This window comes from Choristoneura fumiferana, chromosome 11 (assembly GCF_025370935.1).
Source record: "Choristoneura fumiferana chromosome 11, NRCan_CFum_1, whole genome shotgun sequence".
NCBI lineage: Eukaryota > Metazoa > Arthropoda > Insecta > Lepidoptera > Tortricidae > Choristoneura > Choristoneura fumiferana.
The window spans coordinates 13,305,096-13,325,253 of NC_133482.1; the positions used below are offsets into that span (position 1 = coordinate 13,305,096).

Here is a 20,158-nt window from a genome sequence, read left to right on the forward strand (position 1 = left end):
CTATAATAGATAGTTCACCAACCTAAAGAACACCTATTTATTTTGTTATCACATAATCTTTTAAACTGTAAAATTTTAGTTATGTAGGTAAATGATTTAAACCTAGGTTATAATTTTATGTTACTTGCACAATCGAAACGTTTTGACAACTTAGCGAAGGGTGAATGAATACTTCCCTATACTTCCGCCGAGTTCCGCCGCGGCAGCAAGCAGCTGTTTGTCACTTTTTCTGCATTGATTTGGATCGATGTAGCTGACTTTCGGAAATTGCATCATATTTCCAGCTGTGCACAATCTCAGTATTCATAACACTATACCTTATCAGTATAATTTACAGTATCGTCGTTTTATCTTAGGTTAGTACGTGTGTTTATAAGATCTCGCGTCACCAATTTTTTAACTTCCAGCTTCAGCCTTTTAAGTTTTTATGACTCAACTCTGATGGCACATTGTAGCGTTAACTAGAAAAATATCCCAGATTTAATTAAATCTTACTTTATATTTATTTTAGATATTGTCAGCTGGAATTATGGCCGACGACAAGGCACCCGAAGAACAGTTAAACAATTTAACAGTGAATGACGATGACGATGTGGTTGATCCATGGAACGTGTCTGGGAAGTCGGAAACTGGTATTGATTACGACAAGCTGATAAGTAAGTCCAGCACATTTACCACAGCTATAAACATTGTGAAGTTGGGTCAGAAAATATTTCGTATTCACACCGTAATAGTACATTGTGTCTTAAGGGCGATAAATAAGGAATTACGAACGAGAGTCTATTAGAAGCCCGAAGTCGAAGATGATTCGGTGTTCGTAATTCTAGTACTGCCTGTGCGATATACAAGGTTTTTCATCACATTTGCGAGTAAAATTTTATATTTATAAAAGAAAAAATATAATTCTTCCAAACGTGCAACGTGCGTGTGCATGTGGCAGGTGGTGGCGTGCGTGTGTATTAGTATGGGCACTCATGACAACAAAATTAGTACAGGCAAAGACTCATTTACGGACCACGGATTTCATGACAAGCACAATAAAGGTCGAGGGTATTATTTGGGGGGGTTACAACCAAGGTAGCCTGCATGTTACGACACTGTTTACGAGCAAGTGTGATGAAAAATTCATACTAGCTTCATTCTATAGTCCAAAATTCTTTGCCTTGCCAATGATAATGGATCATTAATTTTTGGGTTGTTTGATAAACTCATGGTGTTAGATAACACAGGGAAAATCAGCAAGACTCATTTATCCTCATAAGTTATCGCATACTTTATATAAAGTACAAATCAATTTCTAAGAATAATTGCCGAATCTAATATGTGGAGTCTAAATTTTTCAATGAAATGAGAACTTATAATTTATTGAATAATGTCCAAAATCACAAAACTGAAAATTTCTATGTAAACTCTTTGTTGCACATAAAAATAAAAATACAGATACACAGAGAGAAGTTAGAAGGCAAGCTTATCCTTAACAACTTCCAACTCCCAACTTCCAGCTAACCTAGTACTACAGATTTAAATTAAAATGTATTATAATAATATTCCTAGTACTTCAGGTATTACCTATGTATTTGTGGCTCTGCCTGTAGAACTAGGTAGGGTAAAAAAGTCCAGGACTTATGATGTTAAATATCTGTAACACTTTATCTGTTATATTGAATTGATATTAATAATGATGTTTGTTCTGTTTCCACTTTCCAGAAAGATTTGGCAGTTCAAAGATAGACGATGAAGTCATACAGAGGTTTGAAAAGGTTACCGGAAAAAAAGGTGAGGTTCTGTAATGTCATAATGATTTTAAATAATTTGTTTTATATTCCATCTAAATTCCCGGTCCTGAAAATTAACTTAAACAAAGACTCAATTTAATTTAAATTCTTTTATGCTGTTATTAAAACATCATAACAATATATCACACAAATAAATTTATCTTTATATTCCAGCGCATCATTTCCTTCGGAGAGGCATATTTTTCTCGCACCGAGACATCCACAGCATCCTTAATCTAGTGGAAGCTGGCAAGAAGTTCTACCTGTACACTGGGAGAGGGCCGTCCTCGGAAAGCATGCATCTTGGGCATTTGATTCCTTTCATGTTCACCAAGTGTGTAAATTGATTAAATTTAATCTTATTTATAAACAAAATTTTAATCTCATTGTAATCGCAATTATCCTCTGAAATTAAGCAAATGTATAAACAAAAATGCTTGATAAAGAGTTTCCATAGGCAGCAACAAGACACTTTTTTTTTGCAAGTGACATTCCTATTGTGCATATAGACTGCTCTAATAGCCGAATTTTTTTGCTAAATAAATAATTAATTTTGTTATATTTATTTAGATGGCTTCAAGATGTGTTTGACGTCCCCTTAATCATTCAACTGACAGATGATGAGAAGGTCCTGTGGCGCGACATAAAAGTCGAGGAGGCTCGGAAAATGGCTCACAGTAATGCCATAGACATCATTGCTGTGGGTTTCAACCCGGAGAACACCTTCATATTCAACGACTTGGACTTTATTGGGTAAGGCAATGTGCTGTTTGGAGATTCTTCGCTGTAGTTCCGTTAATGGAACTAGGGCGGTTCGTTTTTCGGTTTTCGCTTTTTGTTCTTTTACAAGTTCCTTCTTGTTTGCTCGTAACAGAGATATAATGCGAAAAATAATCGCATAGTTCCATTAAAGGCACTGGAAAATTATCTACAGAGAATCCATACTATCCAATTTTGTGGGAACTCCCAAGCCTTTTATATTAAATGATATTGTACCGGATAAGTCACATCTTAAAACGAGTTTAGCTCGACATGCTTCAGGCTAATTCGTAGCCCTTCCTCTTAGGAGCAATGAACGCGACTCGGCGGCTGCTGCATCACGCGCACTGCGTGCATCGCTCTGCTCGCGCGACAAACTCTATTACTAAAACTCTATTTAAGACGTGAGTTATACGGTACAATATTATTTAATATTAGTGAGTCTCAAGCCTTTTCTTTTTAAAAGTCTAAGGGGCTGTTTCACCATCCATTGATTAGCGTTAACCGACGGTTAAATGTGATGCCGTCTCTGTCTATTCGAACAAAACAAATAGAGACGGCATCACATTTAACCGTCACTTAACACTAATCAATGGATGGTGAAATAGCCCCTAAGTTTCGTTGTGTGAACGTGCTGCTATTACAAAATTTCATAATATTCTACAATACAATACAATAACTCTTTATTGCACACCAAACCAACCCACAGTAAGCAGTACAGAAAACAGGTATATTTTCTGCCTACCTCATCATCACCTCAGCCGAAAGACGTCCACTGTTGAACAAAGACCCCCCCCCTTAGAACGCCACAATGAACGACAAATCGCCACTTGCAGTTACCGGTACCAGAGACTTTCGCGATGTCGTCAGTCCACCTAGTGGGTGGGAGGCCTGCCAACGCTTTGTCTACCGGTCCATGGTCGCTACGCCCCTATATAATCGTAGGACCCTAGGACCTTTCTCCCCTAATATTTAACCATGCCTATATCTCTTTTCCAGGCAATGTCCAGCGTTCTACCAGAACATGCTGCGGATACAGAAGTGCGTGACCTTCAATCAAGTCAAAGGCATATTCGGTTTCAATGACTCTGATGTTATCGGAAAGATCAGCTTCCCGGCCATAGAGGCTGCCCCTGCCTTCTCAACTAGCTTCCCCTTCATATTCGGTAACCAAGTCGTGAGTATCTCTCCTGGAATCACTCATTAAAAGTATGATTTTATGGGTTTTTTGGGCGACCAAAAGTTACGAGTTGTGACAGTTCTGCAGGTGGTAGGACCTTGTGTAAGGTCCGCCCGGATTGCTACCACCATCTTGCTCGTTAATCCTGCCGTGAAGCAGCAGTGCTTGCACTGTTGTGTTTCGGCGTGGAGAGTAAGACAGCCGGTGAAATTACTGGCACTTGAGGTATCCCATCTTAGGCCTCTAGGTTGGCAACGCATCTGCAATCCCCCTGGTGTTGCAGGTGTCTATGGGCGGTGGTGATCTCTTACCATCAGGTGACCCACTTGCTCGTTTGACATCCAATAGAATAAAAAAAAAAAGTTATAAGCCAATTCCTTCACGGCTCATCTACTAAGCATGCTAGTAGTAGAGTGTTTACTCATACGAGTGGTGTACAGTCACCATTACCATCAGATAGTTCGGAGCGGGCGAGCGGCCAAGGTGATCAAAAATATTGATACATGAACTTTAATACCTTAATAATAGAGTACATGTTCCGATATTTTTGACCACCTTGGCCGCTCCGAAATATCTCATGGCTACTGTACTCATACGAGTACACCACTCACAGGGGTGAAGACCAAACATTCAATACCAATTTAAATGGGGCAGTGTATATTATTTCGAGTGGTCTGGAAGACGCAATATATACAGGTTCATCTCATCATCTTCATTTAGACAGCCAGATGGCCTAGTGGTTAGAGAACCTGACTAGGTCCCGGGTTCGATTCCCGTGTCGAGGCAGATATTTGTATGAAAAATGCGAATGTTTGCTCTCGGGTATTGGGCGTTTAGTATGTATTTAAGTATGTATCTATATCTATATAATTATATTTAATAAGCTTACTTTGGGACTAGGTTAATTAGTGTGAATTGTCCTGTGATATTTTTTTTTTATCTTCAAGCACTGCTTTTCAGCCAGAGAATCTGCGCGTAGCAGGAGAAGTGTTCAATGAATTTGGCCATCGAGTCTTCCAATGAGGCTGTCATAGTCACGCAGCTCTACTTAGCCACAAAAAAAAAACAGTTTTTTTTTTCAAAGCCACTGTATCACATTGTTTGACACATGAAAGTTGACTAACTCGCTTAATACTTGCATTAATCATCGCAGGTGCCATGCCTGGTGCCCTGCGCGATCGACCAAGACCCATACTTCCGTATGACGCGGGACGTCGCCGCGCGGCTCAAGATGCCCAAACCGGCGTTACTGCACGCCTCCTTCCTACCGGCCTTGCAAGGCGCACAGCACAAAATGTCAGCGAGTGATGTCAACGCGTCTATATACCTGAGTGACACCGCTAAGCAAGTTAAAAGCAAGGTAAGAAACCTACCTACCCTGACTTACCATTGGTCGTTTAATCTGTCATCTCCCAGGATAACAGGATCAAAGGAATTTGGGCACAAATTTGTGCCTCTGGGAGAGGACAGGTTAATGCTATTCAGATTTATTGAAGACAATATTTACTACCAGTTTGTATCATTATCATCCCAGCCTAATACGTCCCATTGATGGGCACAGGCCGCCTCTCAGAATGAGAGGGCTTGGGCCATAGCTCCCACGCGGGCCCATTGCGGATTGGAAACGAGTTAGTATAATACGGTTATATATCGACGGTGGAAAGCATAAACGCTGTAACCCACACCTTTACCAAATTTTTTTTATTGCATATTTCGATTCAGTTTTTTTTTCTGCGTCGAATGCTGTAACTCTCGTTGCTCTACGACGTTTAGAAGTTTCTGGACAGCATAGTAATTTTTACAATTTTTGGCTATTTATGGTACGTCAAATGCTGTAACCGACACAAAAAACGAAAAAAAATTGAGTCCTGTATCTTACTTCATACACGCGGAACAATATTCATCCGCACGATGTCGCTTACAGCGTTTAGGCGTAATAAAAAATATATCATACGTGGGTTACAGCATTTACGCTGATCGAGAATGTATTGCAGGTGAGTGTTAAAGCATTCACTGGGAATCAAAACAACTGAATACTTAGGGTTACAGCTTTCTATCAAAAATTATCAAGGCAGTTCCCGGAGTATTAGGATAAAATTCATGACGTTACAGCATTTGAAAATGCATAATTTTATTGTTAGCAGTCAATTTACATCAATTTTACAACGCTTTTATTAGCTTTACATGTATGTTTGTTTGTAACCGACTGCTTTGAACTCGATTTTGACCCACTTTAAACGGTCAGATTTAATTTAAACTCTGTAGACTTTTTTTTATTAGTTATTAAGAACCGATGACAATACAATAACATAATAAATTAATTATCAAACTAACACTAAATCTTCTTTAAAAAAACTAACAATATATCTACTAGGTACTAGACTTACTAGCGCCCCACCCCGGCTTCGCACGGTCACAAATTTAAATAAAGGTCCTTTAAGGACACCTCACAACCATTTTTCATCTCCATTTCCCGCGCAAAGCCGGACGGAACGCTTTTTTTAATTCGTATCTAATATTTTTTGAGTGGAATGTCCGATTATTTAGAATACTTAATTCAAAAAGTGATCTATAAGTATTTAAACATTCTTGAATATGAAATAATTTATTTGGATAAGGATTAATGTAAAGGTATAGATAATATGGTTTCATTTTGGTCGGGATTTCTATCAACTTTTAAAACGTAAAAAAGTACCTGTACCTAGTTATAAGTGACATTATACTAGTAGTTACAATAGATGGACATATCGTTTTTTTCTAGATACCGGTATACCTTTCTTCTTCTTTAGCCTTTCTCAAACTTCTCGGTGTAAGCCTCCTTCAATTTTATCCACTCGTCGCGACATTGAGCTTTTTGGATCCAATTTGAACCAGCAACCTTTTTACATCGTCTTTCCACCGCATTTGGCTTTTCCCCCCATGGCTTCCACTCTAGGAGATCTTGCACCACGACTGTTCACTCCGGGCCACATGTCCAGCCCACTTCCACTTTAAGCTCGCCACTCGTTTTGTCTCGACTTGCTTTGCTTTGATCCCGAAGCAATTTTTTTGTTTTGCGGTCCATCAGCGACACTCCTACCAGCTTCTTCTCCACTGCCCTCTGTGGCCACTTGTAATCGATTGATCACGTCTTTGATCACGTGAATACCCAGATTTCAGCACCATAACTGAGCACTTGCAGGATGCACTGATTAAATATCCTGGTTTTTTGTTCCGCAGAAATTTTGATCTTAAAAGCAAAGTCCAGTTTCGAGTATGCTGCCCACATAAGCCTTATTCGTCTGTGAAGTTCGCTAGTTTGGTTATCTTTGCCCATCCTGATCTCCTGTCCCATCCCAGGTATACGTACTTCTTTACCTGGTCTACGGTGGTTTGGTTGATGGTTATGCTTACGGTATTTTCATCCATGTTCGTCATAATCTTTGTTTTTTTCCAAGTTCATTTCCAAAACAACATGTAAAGAGACATCACTCAACTCCTGAATTCTTACGGAGAGAAGAACTATGTCATCTGCGAACCTTAAGTTATTCAGTCTAGCTCCTGCTATATTTAGACCTCGATTTTCCCATGCGAGTTTTTTGAAAACATCTTCCAGAACCAGAGTAAACAGCTTTGGATTAATTGGATAATTTTTCCCTTATTAGTTCTGTTTTTTTTCTAATAAAAGCTTGTTTTTGTTACACCTCAAGTTAAATTATTGAAGTTTTAATAGTACGAAACCCTTTTTTTTCTGGTAATAAATAAAGTGTATTTCACTTTGGTGTAAGGTTGTTCTGGATTGGAGACCATGGGAACAGAAAAGACCAGTGGGCAGACCGCAATGAGATGGAAAGATGACATCAAAAGGGTGGCGGTAGCAACTGGACTCTAACTGCCCAAATAGATCGAGTGGAAGAGGTTGAAGGAGGCCCTACACCAAAAGTTTGGTAGAAGAAGGCTGAGAAGAAGAGAGATTTCACTTTGGGATAGTGTAGCATTTTAATGCAGAAAAAAAAATTGAAATCGGTTCAGTACCTACTTTTTGAGTTTATTCGTAAGAAACGTCCAAAATTAGTATAAACTTACTAGTATAGATATCCAAAAAAACTACAACAAGTAGTACAAGAACTTGAAAAATCTCATTGACAAAATTGATTCTACAAGTAAGCTCAGCAGTATTTGGGATTGCCAGCAAGTAATAAAAAATAAAAATCAGTCAGAAGATACTATCAAAGAAGACGAGGATTGCAAGACGCATAAAAACACATTTTCCTAAATTATTTCGTCGTATTGATTGATTACTGTTACGATTAATCAATAATACTAAATAAAATAAGTATTTGCCATTTTTAAAATCCCATAATATTTTGACCAGTTGCTGATTACGCTAATTAATTTTACATGGATTGGACTGATGTAAGCTGTTACTTCAATTTCATTTTTCATTTTGAGAATCTAAACCAGCTTACAACACTTTATATGATCAAAAGTACTGTACATTGTCCAATTACGACATTTACGCTTTCCCAAAAAAATACACTTTCTACTATTTCATACATTAGTGTATTGATGTAACTGCGTTTTCGTGGTCTAAAACAAAATATTCAAATGCTGTAACCCACCAAAACTTCTTTGCTGACTACTTTAGAGAAGATTTTACCAAGAGAATGATAGCCTAGCCAAATATACATCATTTCCCAAAGAATGGTTACTTTAGGCCAAAAGGATTATGAGTTATGATTTTTTTAAGTAAATTTTAAAAAGTTTTTGGCTCTGGTGTAAACTTTACACATTTTGGGTTACAGCGTTTATGCTTTCCACCGTCGATATGCAGTGGCGAGTGGCTCAGCAATGAGGGCTAAAAGACAGGCGAAATATCGCTAGATGGCGTTAGTATTGTAATTGTGTAGTAACTAAATGAGCCAATGAGGGCTATCGCGTATGAATTCGCCGCTAGAGGTGCTATAGTGTAGCGAGAGGTCTCCGAAATGTCACATTTCACTGTTTTTGGGTGAGCTACGCGGGTTTCTTTATAACTAGCTTTTGCCCACGGCTTCGCCCGCGTGGAATTCGGTTATCGCGCGCTGTTCCCTCGGGAACTGTGAATTTTTCCGGGATAAAAAGTAGCCTATGTTCCTCTCTGGCCCATAAACTATCTCTATGGCAAAAATCACGTCGATCCGTCGCTCCGTTTCGACGTGAAAAACGGACAAACGTACAAACACACACACTTTCGCATTTATAATATTAGTATGTATTAGAATAATTTTGTGAATATTTTGCAATACCTGAAAATAATTATGGCAGATATGCGTTCCGGGGCAATGAATGTCTGTGTTTTGAGACAGTTTTGTCTTTCGGAAACTTTTATCCTCCCTTTTTTCCGAACAGAAGGGGACTACGTAACACCGTGGTATGCTCGATATTTTTATGGTACGGTTTTAAGGTATTAAATATGATTTAAATGTAAATTTTATTTTCACGTCCGTAATAACACACTAACCACTATACTTCAGGCAGGACCTGTACAGTCAACCGTACATATTACCTTTGGTTATTGTAACACGTATTCGTATGACTATGTTGCGCAAGCCTTTGCATACGCTTGCAATTTACTTTAGCATAACATTTAATACCTATCAATAAATCAGTTTTGTCTACAGTGGCGCCAACTGGTGAGCGCGAAAACGGTGGCCCTCATATACTAACGCCTCACGATACTAACGCCATCTAGCGGTATTTCGCCAGTCTATTAGCCTTAGCCCTTATTCCTTTCGTTCGCGATGGTAAACTGGTTTTCTAATCGTCTATTAAATGGAGACTTTCTCAAGAAACTGGCACACTAGTTTAATGTATTTATAATGCATTTCAGATTAACAAGTTCGCTTTTTCGGGCGGGCAAGCGACGGTCGAGGAGCACAGAGAGAAGGGTGGCAACACCGACGTCGACATCTCGTACAAATATCTTACATTCTTCATGGACGATGACGAAAAACTTGCACAGGTAAGTCGCATAATCATGGTAAAGAAATAAAATCAAAAGTTTTGTGGGACAATTTCGTTTTTGAAGAAAGGATCTAACAAATTCAACTGAGATGGGTTCGTGTTCGTGAATATGCCCGCTAGGTATCGGTGCATAATGTTCAAGTAATCAATGTGTCTTTAACTTCTTATGTTTGTAAACTTAGGGGCAAAGAAACTACATTTTCACGACACTGCTCGAAAATGTGGCCATGGATAACATAAATCCAGTGCCTACCCAAAACTGTCTATATACGCGTATGTACATTTAACAGCTGACTTATTTTTGGCTCGCAAAACACGACAACAATGTAACACATTACGAAAACAGGTCGTATCAATATATGTATTTCTAATACGATACGATACGACTTTTTAGAATATAATTTCTGAATTTCATTCCCGGCGTGCTGAAACGACAATTGGACCAAACAAAAGTAATCGTCTGCTGCATGTAAAATTAAATGGACCAATGAGAATGCGTCATTCATGACTTTTAGGTATTTTTTTTTCTTTAACGCATAATATGCACAAAATGCTTTATTTTTTTAAGTATGAAAAAAACGCCACAGCATCGCAGCAGGTCGGACATGACGAGGATGACGTTTTGATTTTTTTTAAATGTGGTTGCGTACTGGCCACTAAGAACGGACTCCTTTAAAAAAAAATTGTCACAAAAGAAAAACTAAAATCGGCGGGAGAGGTGACACTATTTACCGGACCGGATAATACCGACATGTAAATACCGACCTGATTATTTGTGGACATGCCCAAGCCCATACAAACTCGTGTCAAACTGATATGAGTTTCTATGGGCGTGTACAATTAAAATCGGGTCGGTATTTCCATGTCGGTATTAGCCAGTCCGGTAAAGAGTATCACACGGCGGGAGCAACGCAGTCATTGGATTGTTATTGTTTGTTTTGTGATAAATATTTTTTATTTCCTCATAGTGATCGTGAAAAGCACAATGTTTAGTCTCGGCCAAAAGTGAAATAGATGAACTCGTATTATCGAAGGCCTCCCCTTCGGATCGGCCTTCAAACTAACTCGTTCATCTATTGCTTACTTTTGAGCCTCTACCTACAACAATGTACTATTGTTCACAACACATAAGACAACAATATTAAGCCGCATTCTCATTAATCTGTCGTGACGCATCAGAGAGAGAGAGAGAGCTGAGCGTTCCCAGCGCTGGTCTGTTTTTCTGGGTTTTTTTCTGTGCATCCATGTTTCAGTTTGTATTTTCGTCAAATATATAAAATCCGATGACTAATATTATGTATAATTTTCACAGATTAAAAAAGCATACGAATCAGGAGAGCTGTTGACAGGGGAGCTTAAGAAAATCGCAATAGATACGGTGACACCCATCCTAACAGCGTACCAGGCGCGGCGGGCGCTCGTCACGGAAGAAGTCATGCAGTCCTTCTTTAAGATAAGGAAGATCAAGTTTTAAACTAAGCTGGAATAAATATTTATTGTTATGTTCGTATTTTTATCTAAGGTAACCTACTTCGCTTTTAGGCTGCATTTCAATCAGAGGTGTGCGAGCATGCGTTGCGAGAAATGTGTTTTTCACTAACCAATAGGAACGCTCCATTTACTTCGCCTAGCTCCGCTCAGCTGTTTCCACCAGACATGTGCTATGCGAGGATAGGTAAATGAAGAGTTTTTATTAGCTGAGTGCGAAGTACTAGGTGGGGGCACGTGGGGGTAATGAAATCTATCGCAGCGCTCATAGTGGCCAAAAGTAGAAGTAATGTAGGCTCTGTCATCTGTCATACTCATATCACAGTAATTTTGTATTATAAATTAATACGTGAAAGGTTTGATTTTTGTCACAATGTCGCGATGAAATTTCAAAACGTCAAGCCTCAGAGCCAGCAAAGTTGCGGACGATAGGTGGCGCTGATGTCGTGCACAGAGCCGATTGGTTACACATCCTCGCACATCTCTGGTGGAAACGTAGTCTTACGCTGCCTGTTCTGGAGCGAAGTGAGGCAGTGGAGCATTGAGCGAGATATCCACCAATGGAATTGCATAAACCTCCGCTCCTCAGTGGAGAGGGAGTTGGTAACTAGCTTAAACATTCATACAAAACTGGGAAGTGGGACAGAGAAACGAATACTACAGGGAAAGCTTCGCGAATGGAAATACAGTCGGCAACTCCGCTCCGCATTACTAAAGCCTCTTTTTTACTAAGGTACATGTCGCGGAGACAAATCGCCCGACATTCACGTAGAAGTCTCTGCAACTTTGTCTCTCGACCAGGGATGAGACGGATGTGGTTTTATCGGAACTGAAAGCGGAACCAGATGTTTTCGATTTTGTTTATCGGAACCAGAAACGGAATCGGAACCGAAAACTGAACCAGAACCAGAACCGGAGTCTAAGTGATAGGTGGGTGAGTGATAGGTGGAGCGCGTGGTCAGCGGGGAGATGAGCGAATGACTGGTTTAAACCTGTTTGTTTTTGATGTACGCCGCTTATGTCTCGCCACCGCGCTAAGCATTGACATCTTGAAATCCGATATAACTTCCGTTTCAAAAGTAACGGAACCGGAACCGAAACGAATGTGTAAAACCAAACGGAAGTTCCGACTTAACGGAAACGGAACCGAAGCTCCGTAACATCCCCGCTCTCGACATATCGCATGTCGACGCTCGCGTGCGACTAGCGACAAGTCCCGCAACCCGTGAATGTCGCAAGCGACCGTCGGGCGACATCGTGCGGAACACGTACATTTCGTGTCGTATGCAGGTCGCGGGAAAAATGTCCCCTAGTGAAAACGCGGGTTTACTTCCTCGCTCCGCTATTACCTCCGCGACTTTGGACTGATAACAGTCCACAACTTCGCTCTGCATTACTCCCTCGCTCCGCCTGTCTCTCCGCTCCAGTGGACAGGCAGCTTTATGCTGTTTCTGGCATACGCTTTTGTTCACACTGACAAATATAGACGTGGCTTACAACTTGAACGTCGATCGACTTATAGTTGAGAGCAGGAGGAACTATAATAAGCGTGGGTAGAGAGCAAAGTTGACAGTTGGTTAGCATTTCCTAAATAAAGTGAGGTCCCACGGGACCTTAGTGTTCCGTCGGCACATTTTTAAGATTCTGTAAACCCCTTAACTTTATACAACAGTTGTAATCTTATACTCTTATAATTATGTCAACGGTGTGCTCACCTGTCCGCATTGTGGAAGGATCATCTCTAAGAAGATTCTCTAAGAAATTTGGTCACGTAAGCCACTTGCGAGTGCTTGAGCGCCACCGACGGAGTTGAAGCTGTTGCCATGGCCGAAATCGGCCGGATCAGATCATCATCATCATGATAGTGAGGTTATTCGCACTTATTTGCTTACGCTTACACAGTTTATACCGTAAAGCGGTGGGAACAATCAGCTCGGGGTGTGATTCTCTAAACGAACCTCTCCGTAATCTTCTCGGCGGAAAACCTGTTCATTCACAGGTATTATCATATCAGCCATAGGACGTCCATTGTAGGACATAGGCCTTCCCTATGTACCCCCAGTTGCTTTGTTTGAAAGCGGCCTGCATCCAACGTAAACCCGCAGCATGTAAGTATTGTACGGAGCACGAAATACCAAAATACGTGGAAATGGCATGGCAAAAGTTGAGCTGAGTATGTATACCGTGACCATTTATTTTTTGATTCAGAACGGGACATTAGTTTATTTAGGTCAATTAACAGGTAGTCTAATATTTTCAAAATGTTTAGTTATATTTATCAGAGGAACAAATTTGTTTTAACACAGCTGGTGATGCTTTTAAGTAAGAATGAAACTCTTGGCACGTTTTTTTTATGTTCACCTTAGTTATCAACATCGCCTTTAGAACTGAATTTTCGCGCGATTTCTGAAAACGGGTCAATTTCGCGTCCCGGTTTTCATTTTGGGGACACCGGGACTCTTAATCAAAAAAAGGGACAGTCCCGTTCAAAACGGGACGTCTGGTCACGTTAAGTATGTAGGTAAGAGTGAGAGCACAACATCTATCTCACCTTTATGTTATAAGTAGATTTATAAACGGTACTTGACTCCTAAGTTGGTTTTATTATAAGATTTTCTTAAATTAGATAGAATGCATTAAATATTATAATGATTTCCGATTAAAAAAATAATACATGAAATAAGACAAATAATCTTATTTAAACGAGTAAAAATTGATGCACAAACTTTTTTTGTTTTTATTCAATAAATTAATCCATTATGTCCAATCCATCTTCATATGTATGAAGAAAATCACAATTTCTTATTTTTATATAAGAGGGGGTAAACGAGCCTGCGGCTCACCTAAAAATTTCGAACTAGTTTAGAAGAGGCTCTTGCTACAGACTTATATATAAATATTTATTTAATTTAAGAAAGAAGTTACTAAAATCTGCAGAATATTTTGTTGTATTTTATTTTTTGCTGATATTGTATGTATTACCTGTATTGAAAATGGCAAATTGTACCTAAAATTATTTCGAAAGAGTTGTAAACGGCTGTGCTTAAAGCATAACAATATCTATTTATAAGTTAAATATGAATAAAATTACTTTTACATTTTAAAATGTTTTTATTTTTGTCCAATTAACTACCTACTAACGAATATACCTTTATATATTTGAGCCTTCTCACGTAAGTAGGTACATACTGTCAAGGGAATAAATATAATATATATATTTACTCAGCGGCAAATAATTTGGCCCACCCTTCATACAAAATTACCGATTCTGCATACATTTGAGGGCCAGATTTATTGCCGCTCAGTATATATAAATATCTACATATACTACACCTTTATGCCACTTAACCATAACGTCGATGTTAAATACATGTATTTGACGCTGTAGCTTTATAGACGTTTATGCCCTCGACTGTACATATAGTCTTTTTTTGTTTCTTACTGTAGGTACTGCACTTTTATAGGGTCACCTTTAAATTGTGTCACACATTTAGAGAGAGGGGAGGGAGGTCTGGTGATTAGTGACATAAAAAAATTGATAGTGATTTAAAAAATAAATTTGGTAAGGGGGTATAGATAGTGCCAAGAGAATTCAAGTGATTGATTACACACACAGCTACAACATGTCCAGTAATAACAGCAGGATTTTGTCATTTACTCATTAATTTCATTCATTCTCCTTTTGTGCTATCAGTTCTTTTTTAGCTGTGTGTATAATACTTAGGTGTAATCCATTCACTTCAACTCTCATGGCACTATCTATAGATCTTCTCATCCCAGCCTATATACGTCCCACTGCTGGGCACAGGCCTTCTCTCATAATAAGAGGGCTTGGGCCATAGTTCCCACGCGGGCCCAGTGCGGATTGGGAACTTCGCACGCACCATTGAATCGCTTCGCAGGTTTGTGCAGGTTTCCTCACGATGTTTTCCTTCACCGCAAAGCTCGTGGTAAATTTCAAATGTAATTACGCACATGAATTTCGAAAAACTCAGAGGTGCGAGCCGGGGTTCGAACCCACGACCCTCTGCTTGAGAGGCGATAGGTCAAACCACTAGGCCACCACGGCTATAGATCTTAAAATGATTAAAATTGATGTGACGTACTTTGAGAATGCTCCCACGGGCATCAACGCCTGAATCTATTTATTATTACTGTACCTCTATATACAATTGTATGAGTATTGTCTGTTGCCCCGTTGCCCCGAAACTTTATCAGGAGCAGATAAAACACATGTGCGTTCATATATACAAATATTCACGGCCTGCATTAAATACAAATATGAATATGAAGCGGCTGAAAAAGCAATTATCCAAATATAGGGGTCTAGGCACCGAATACGACTTTGTCCTATTCGGTGTTGAGACCCTTGGTCCTTGGGGTGCTAGCGCTTTAAACCTTTTTAAGGTAATATGAAAAGGTTATAGTACGTAGACGTCACCGGTGACCGGAGAGCTGGCGGCTTACGCGGACAAAGAATTAGCTTAGCTATTCAAAGAGGAAACGCTGCCAGCATCTTCGGGACCTTGCCTAAGGGGCTATACTCAAGCAATTTGTTTTAGTTTAAGGTTTTATTGTTATATATTCTTTCATGTAAGTAGGTATTTTAAGTTTAGGATAATTTTATATCAGTAAATAGTTGTAATTTATGTTTGTCAAATAAAACACGTTTCAGCATTTAATACCTACACCAAAACATGCAGTTACGCTCCGGGATCGTTGAGCCACTTGCTGCTGTTCGTAATTTAGCCGTGTAATGCTATTCTGGTTTATTAATGACAATATTTACTACGACTATGGATAACCCGGCTAAATTAAAAACAGTGGCCAGTGGCTCAACATTCACGGTTCGCGATGACACATGCCTTTGTTTCGATGCAACTGATATGTTCTTTTTGAGTTATCACATTTTTCTCCCTTGTGTAATTCCCGTTATATAAAAGCGCCCCAGATAGTAAAAAAAAACCGTCACCGAAATGCTGTTACAACTTAACAGAAACACGCATGTAAAGTATAAAACGAAAACAAACAACATATAACAATAGAGACACAAATGGCCCTCTTTAATGAAAAGTAAGAATTCTTAACACTTGTGTACACTTTGATCGAATATGCATGACAATAGAGCAGAAAAGTGGATGACACAGTATACACTCGAAACAGGTAGCTAGTGGACGTTTTAAAAGGTTTTACAGTTTTAAATAATCTAAATATAATTCAGCAAAGTCTGTTTTTTTGCTTAGCTTATTGCCCGCGTGTAACCTCCCGTAAATACTTGAAAATGCCTTTACTAGAGTCGCTATTTAAACGTACTTATAAACGTACGTATTAAAATTTTGGCGAGAATACAACGTACAGTACCTATGTGGAAATACTTCCTAATCATGTTTGGAATTTGAGAAAAACAACAGATTGAAACTAAAAATGTATAACCAAACATACGACGACGAAGCTCCGATACCTCTTATAGCCAATTACACTGTTGTAAAAGAATCAGAAGAAGATAAAAGAGAAGCAGAAGAACGAGTCATATTAGAAATAGGAAGAGCGGACGAGAAACCGAAAGAAGAGCTTACGTTTAGCCACAAGAAGTATGACAAGACTATATCGCATCACAGATCATACGTACTCGAGGATTACTCCGAACCACGGAAGATTTCTTACTTTCGGCCGCACGAATTGGAGTCGAATGCGGAAGGTAAGGCAGTTTTGGCTTTCTTACAAGTACCTAAGTAGTAAATAAGTGATTTAATTAAAGCTGGAAGTGTCATAAGTATGACGAAATTATATGAAAACAATAGGTTGACCAACTTATCTATGATTGAAAAAGTTTTTATACCGTTCGGATAAAGTGCAGCGTTGCTTGGTCTGATTCACAGATAAGTTGGTCAGTCTGAAAATTAAAGGCAGCTTGCCCAGTTTGAATTTGAAAAATTTAATCGTTATTGGTTCGGGTTTCGGAAAACATTTACAGTGCCATACATTTCCGTACTGTTTAACCCTGGGTTAGCATTTATTATATCTAGAGAGACTCAGTATCTGGGCCCATGAGGCTGACATAAGAGTCCCCTGTACGCCCACGTCCCACTGCTGGGAAAAATAAATTTCAAATAATGCTTTTATTCTTATTCATCTGCAGGTTCAACATACTACCCCGAATATAAGGAGCCGTCCCTCCCCGAGACGGCCCCCTCCGAGTCCTCCCTGGACTTCTCTCATGAGTCCCAGGACACCAGCAAGTACGTGGAGGATCACGAATCCCCGCTCAATTGGAAAGAGCGCGCGTTGCAGCTCGAGAAGGGTATGTGTTTAACAGGCCTAACATAATGGTCGGGAGAAAGTTACCTACCGGCCATATTGGCCACGGCCATATAAATATAAGTAGGTATATAAATAAAAGTATGTATGTAGGTACCTCGTTGGTAGGTACGTATGTAAACTCTTTATTAAAAGATAAGAAACAAAACACAATCAACACACTTTGAGTTACTTACGCGTATACAAAGGCGGACTTATCCCTTTCAGGGATCTCTATCAGTCAACCTTTGAGTAGATGAGAGGAGCAATCAGGGACCGACTAAGAGTGAGTTTAAGAGGCAAAAAGTTTAGTGTATTTTTTTTAAATTAAATTATTACCTACCTAGTGAGAATTTCCGCTGCTCGGACTATTTTTCAATAGGCGTCCACCCCTCCGTGCAAACCGCGTCAGCTAGTTAGATGGATAAGCCCTTGGAGTCTAAAGCAAACACATCCCTTTTACTTTTTAACCGACTTCAAAAAAAGGAGGAGGTTCTATGTTCCAATGTTAGTATTTTTTTTTTCAGAGTATAAGAAGACTGCGTGCGACCGCGAGCGGACGCGCATGCGCGACATGAACCGCGCCTTCGACCTCTTACGCTCCAAGCTGCCCATCACCAAGCCCAGCAAAAAGAAGTACTCCAAGATAGAATGCCTCAGGTCAGACCTCATGACAAAGACACCGCGCGTTGCAGAGAAAGCATCGATCGCTTTCATACGCGATAGTTAGAAAAGGATGGGGAAGCTGTGTGCTCCTCCGCTAACTCGCGCGGGCGCGGCGTGCTGGTTCAGTAGGTTTCAGTAGAGACCCGCTTTACACAGCCCTGCTGTATTAGATGAAGATGACATGAAACAGCACACCCGCGCGACTTAGCGGAGGCCCTAAATAGTACCTACATATGGGAGGCAGCGTTGCATTTTTACGGTTACGTACCTCAAAAGGAAAAAACGGAACCCATAGGAGCACTTTGTTGTCCGCCTCTCCGTCTGTCAAGAGGTCAAGACCTTTTTATCAGAAACGCGTGGACGTATCAAGCTGATTAATTGATGATAATATTAAATACCGAGGTTTGCTATTCTTTAAAGCAATGAAAAAAATCAAACCTTAGTCAACGCAATCAAAAGGTATAGTGCAGGGGTCGCCAAACTAGTCCGGCCCGCGAGCCCCTCTAATCCGGCCCGCGGAAAGAAAGCGGGAGAGCCCACGGTCCGGCCCGCGATAGGGTCCGATTTTATAAGCTACAAGTAACTAGTAATTAGTTTTATAAGACCCGCCACTGACGGTAATTGGTCATAATCATAGATAGCCACTCATGAACATAATCAACACCAAGTGCGTTCCTTATCGTTGGTACTCGTATGTAGGTACCCCATGAAGGCTAAGGGGCTGTTTCACCATTCATTGAATAGTGTTAACTGACGGTTAAATGTGATGCCCTCTCTATTTGTTTTGTTCGAATAGACAGAGACGGCATCACATTTAACCGTCAGGTAACACTAATCAATGGATGGTGAAACACCCTAATGGTTTTACCTAAACGAACTGCAAGTTTCAAAGACCCGTTTGCCTGGTATAGTATGTCTGTCTATGTCACTAATCATCTAAATGACCATACATTATAGCATTTTGCTTAGGCATTGCCTAGGAGAGGGGCTCTGCTAAAGCCGCGTATACATTAGAGCAGCCTCAGGCCGAGCACCGCGAGCCGAGCCATATTTTGTCGGTTTTTGGCCGTGCTCAAAGGAGCCTCAGTCTGAGCCGTGCTTTGGCAGCGTCTCCAGTTGCGCGGCCTCTGGCGAGTCACTAATCGGCCCGAGGCTGCCTCTAGTGGATACGCGGCTTAACACTTAATGTTTATAAATGCCTCTTATAAATGTTTTCATCATCCCAACTTGTATACGTCCCAATGCTGGGCTCATGCCTCTCAGAATAATGAGGGCTGCTGAAGTCTTACAAAAAATAATAATTCCAGGATAGCGATCTGCTACATCAGACATTTAGAGTTCATGCTGGCTGGTGGAGTGGCGGATGAGAACCCGGCATTCTTCGAGCTCAACGCCGTTGAGCTGCGCAGGCGACAACAGCGGTTCTAGAACAGATCCTAAACAGCATGGACGAACGACAATGTGGGTTAAGCGTAAAATACATATGGTCGGGATCGGGTCGGGTCGGGAGTACGGCGGGTTCTATTTACGCGGCTGTATATGAAAATCACACTGCGATCCTCCTGCACGACCCGCTCTGCGCCCGCCGGCGCTGTGATTTGTTCTTATACAGCCACGTAAATAGGCCCCCTGCACACCCGACCCGACCCGTTCCCGACCCGTTGCCGTCCTGTGTGAAGGTTTACACTTTACGGGTGGCATAAGTGGTTTACACAAAATTAGTCCTACTAACACTAGGGTTCTATGACCTCTAGCCCTCGCGAGTCAACCCTCATGGACCCGCCATTTTGAAAAATAAAAACAAGTATGTTATTATTAGGATGTAAATTAACTGTATATACCTAGTGCCAGTCACGAAGACGCGTGATTTTGTCAAAATTAGCCATTAATGACATTGCAATAAGAACCACGGCACGCGTCATCGTGAATGACTCTACCTATAGCCATGAATAATTAAAAATCTGTTAATATTTTGTATTGGTGTGTGAAAAGTGCCAACAAGTGCAAT

At 40.2% G+C, this 20,158-nt stretch overlaps 2 protein-coding genes across 2 annotated transcripts; both read left to right on the plus strand.

Annotated features, from left to right (window-relative positions):
- The first annotated feature begins 159 nt into the window (after nucleotides 1-159).
- On the plus strand, nucleotides 160-11,201 carry TrpRS (Tryptophanyl-tRNA synthetase). Its single transcript, XM_074094634.1, has 9 exons — nucleotides 160-356; nucleotides 512-656; nucleotides 1,708-1,776; nucleotides 1,950-2,109; nucleotides 2,346-2,528; nucleotides 3,534-3,711; nucleotides 4,868-5,074; nucleotides 9,566-9,697; nucleotides 11,012-11,201. The coding sequence occupies exons 2-9, from the start codon at nucleotides 530-532 to the stop codon at nucleotides 11,171-11,173; spliced, it is 1,218 nt and encodes a 405-aa protein (XP_073950735.1). The 5' UTR covers nucleotides 160-356; nucleotides 512-529; the 3' UTR covers nucleotides 11,174-11,201.
- Nucleotides 11,202-16,165: 4,964 nt separating this feature from the next.
- On the plus strand, nucleotides 16,166-20,153 carry sage (salivary gland-expressed bHLH). Its single transcript, XM_074094636.1, has 4 exons — nucleotides 16,166-16,885; nucleotides 17,327-17,488; nucleotides 18,012-18,144; nucleotides 19,458-20,153. The coding sequence occupies exons 1-4, from the start codon at nucleotides 16,612-16,614 to the stop codon at nucleotides 19,576-19,578; spliced, it is 690 nt and encodes a 229-aa protein (XP_073950737.1). The 5' UTR covers nucleotides 16,166-16,611; the 3' UTR covers nucleotides 19,579-20,153.
- Nucleotides 20,154-20,158: the final 5 nt, after the last annotated feature.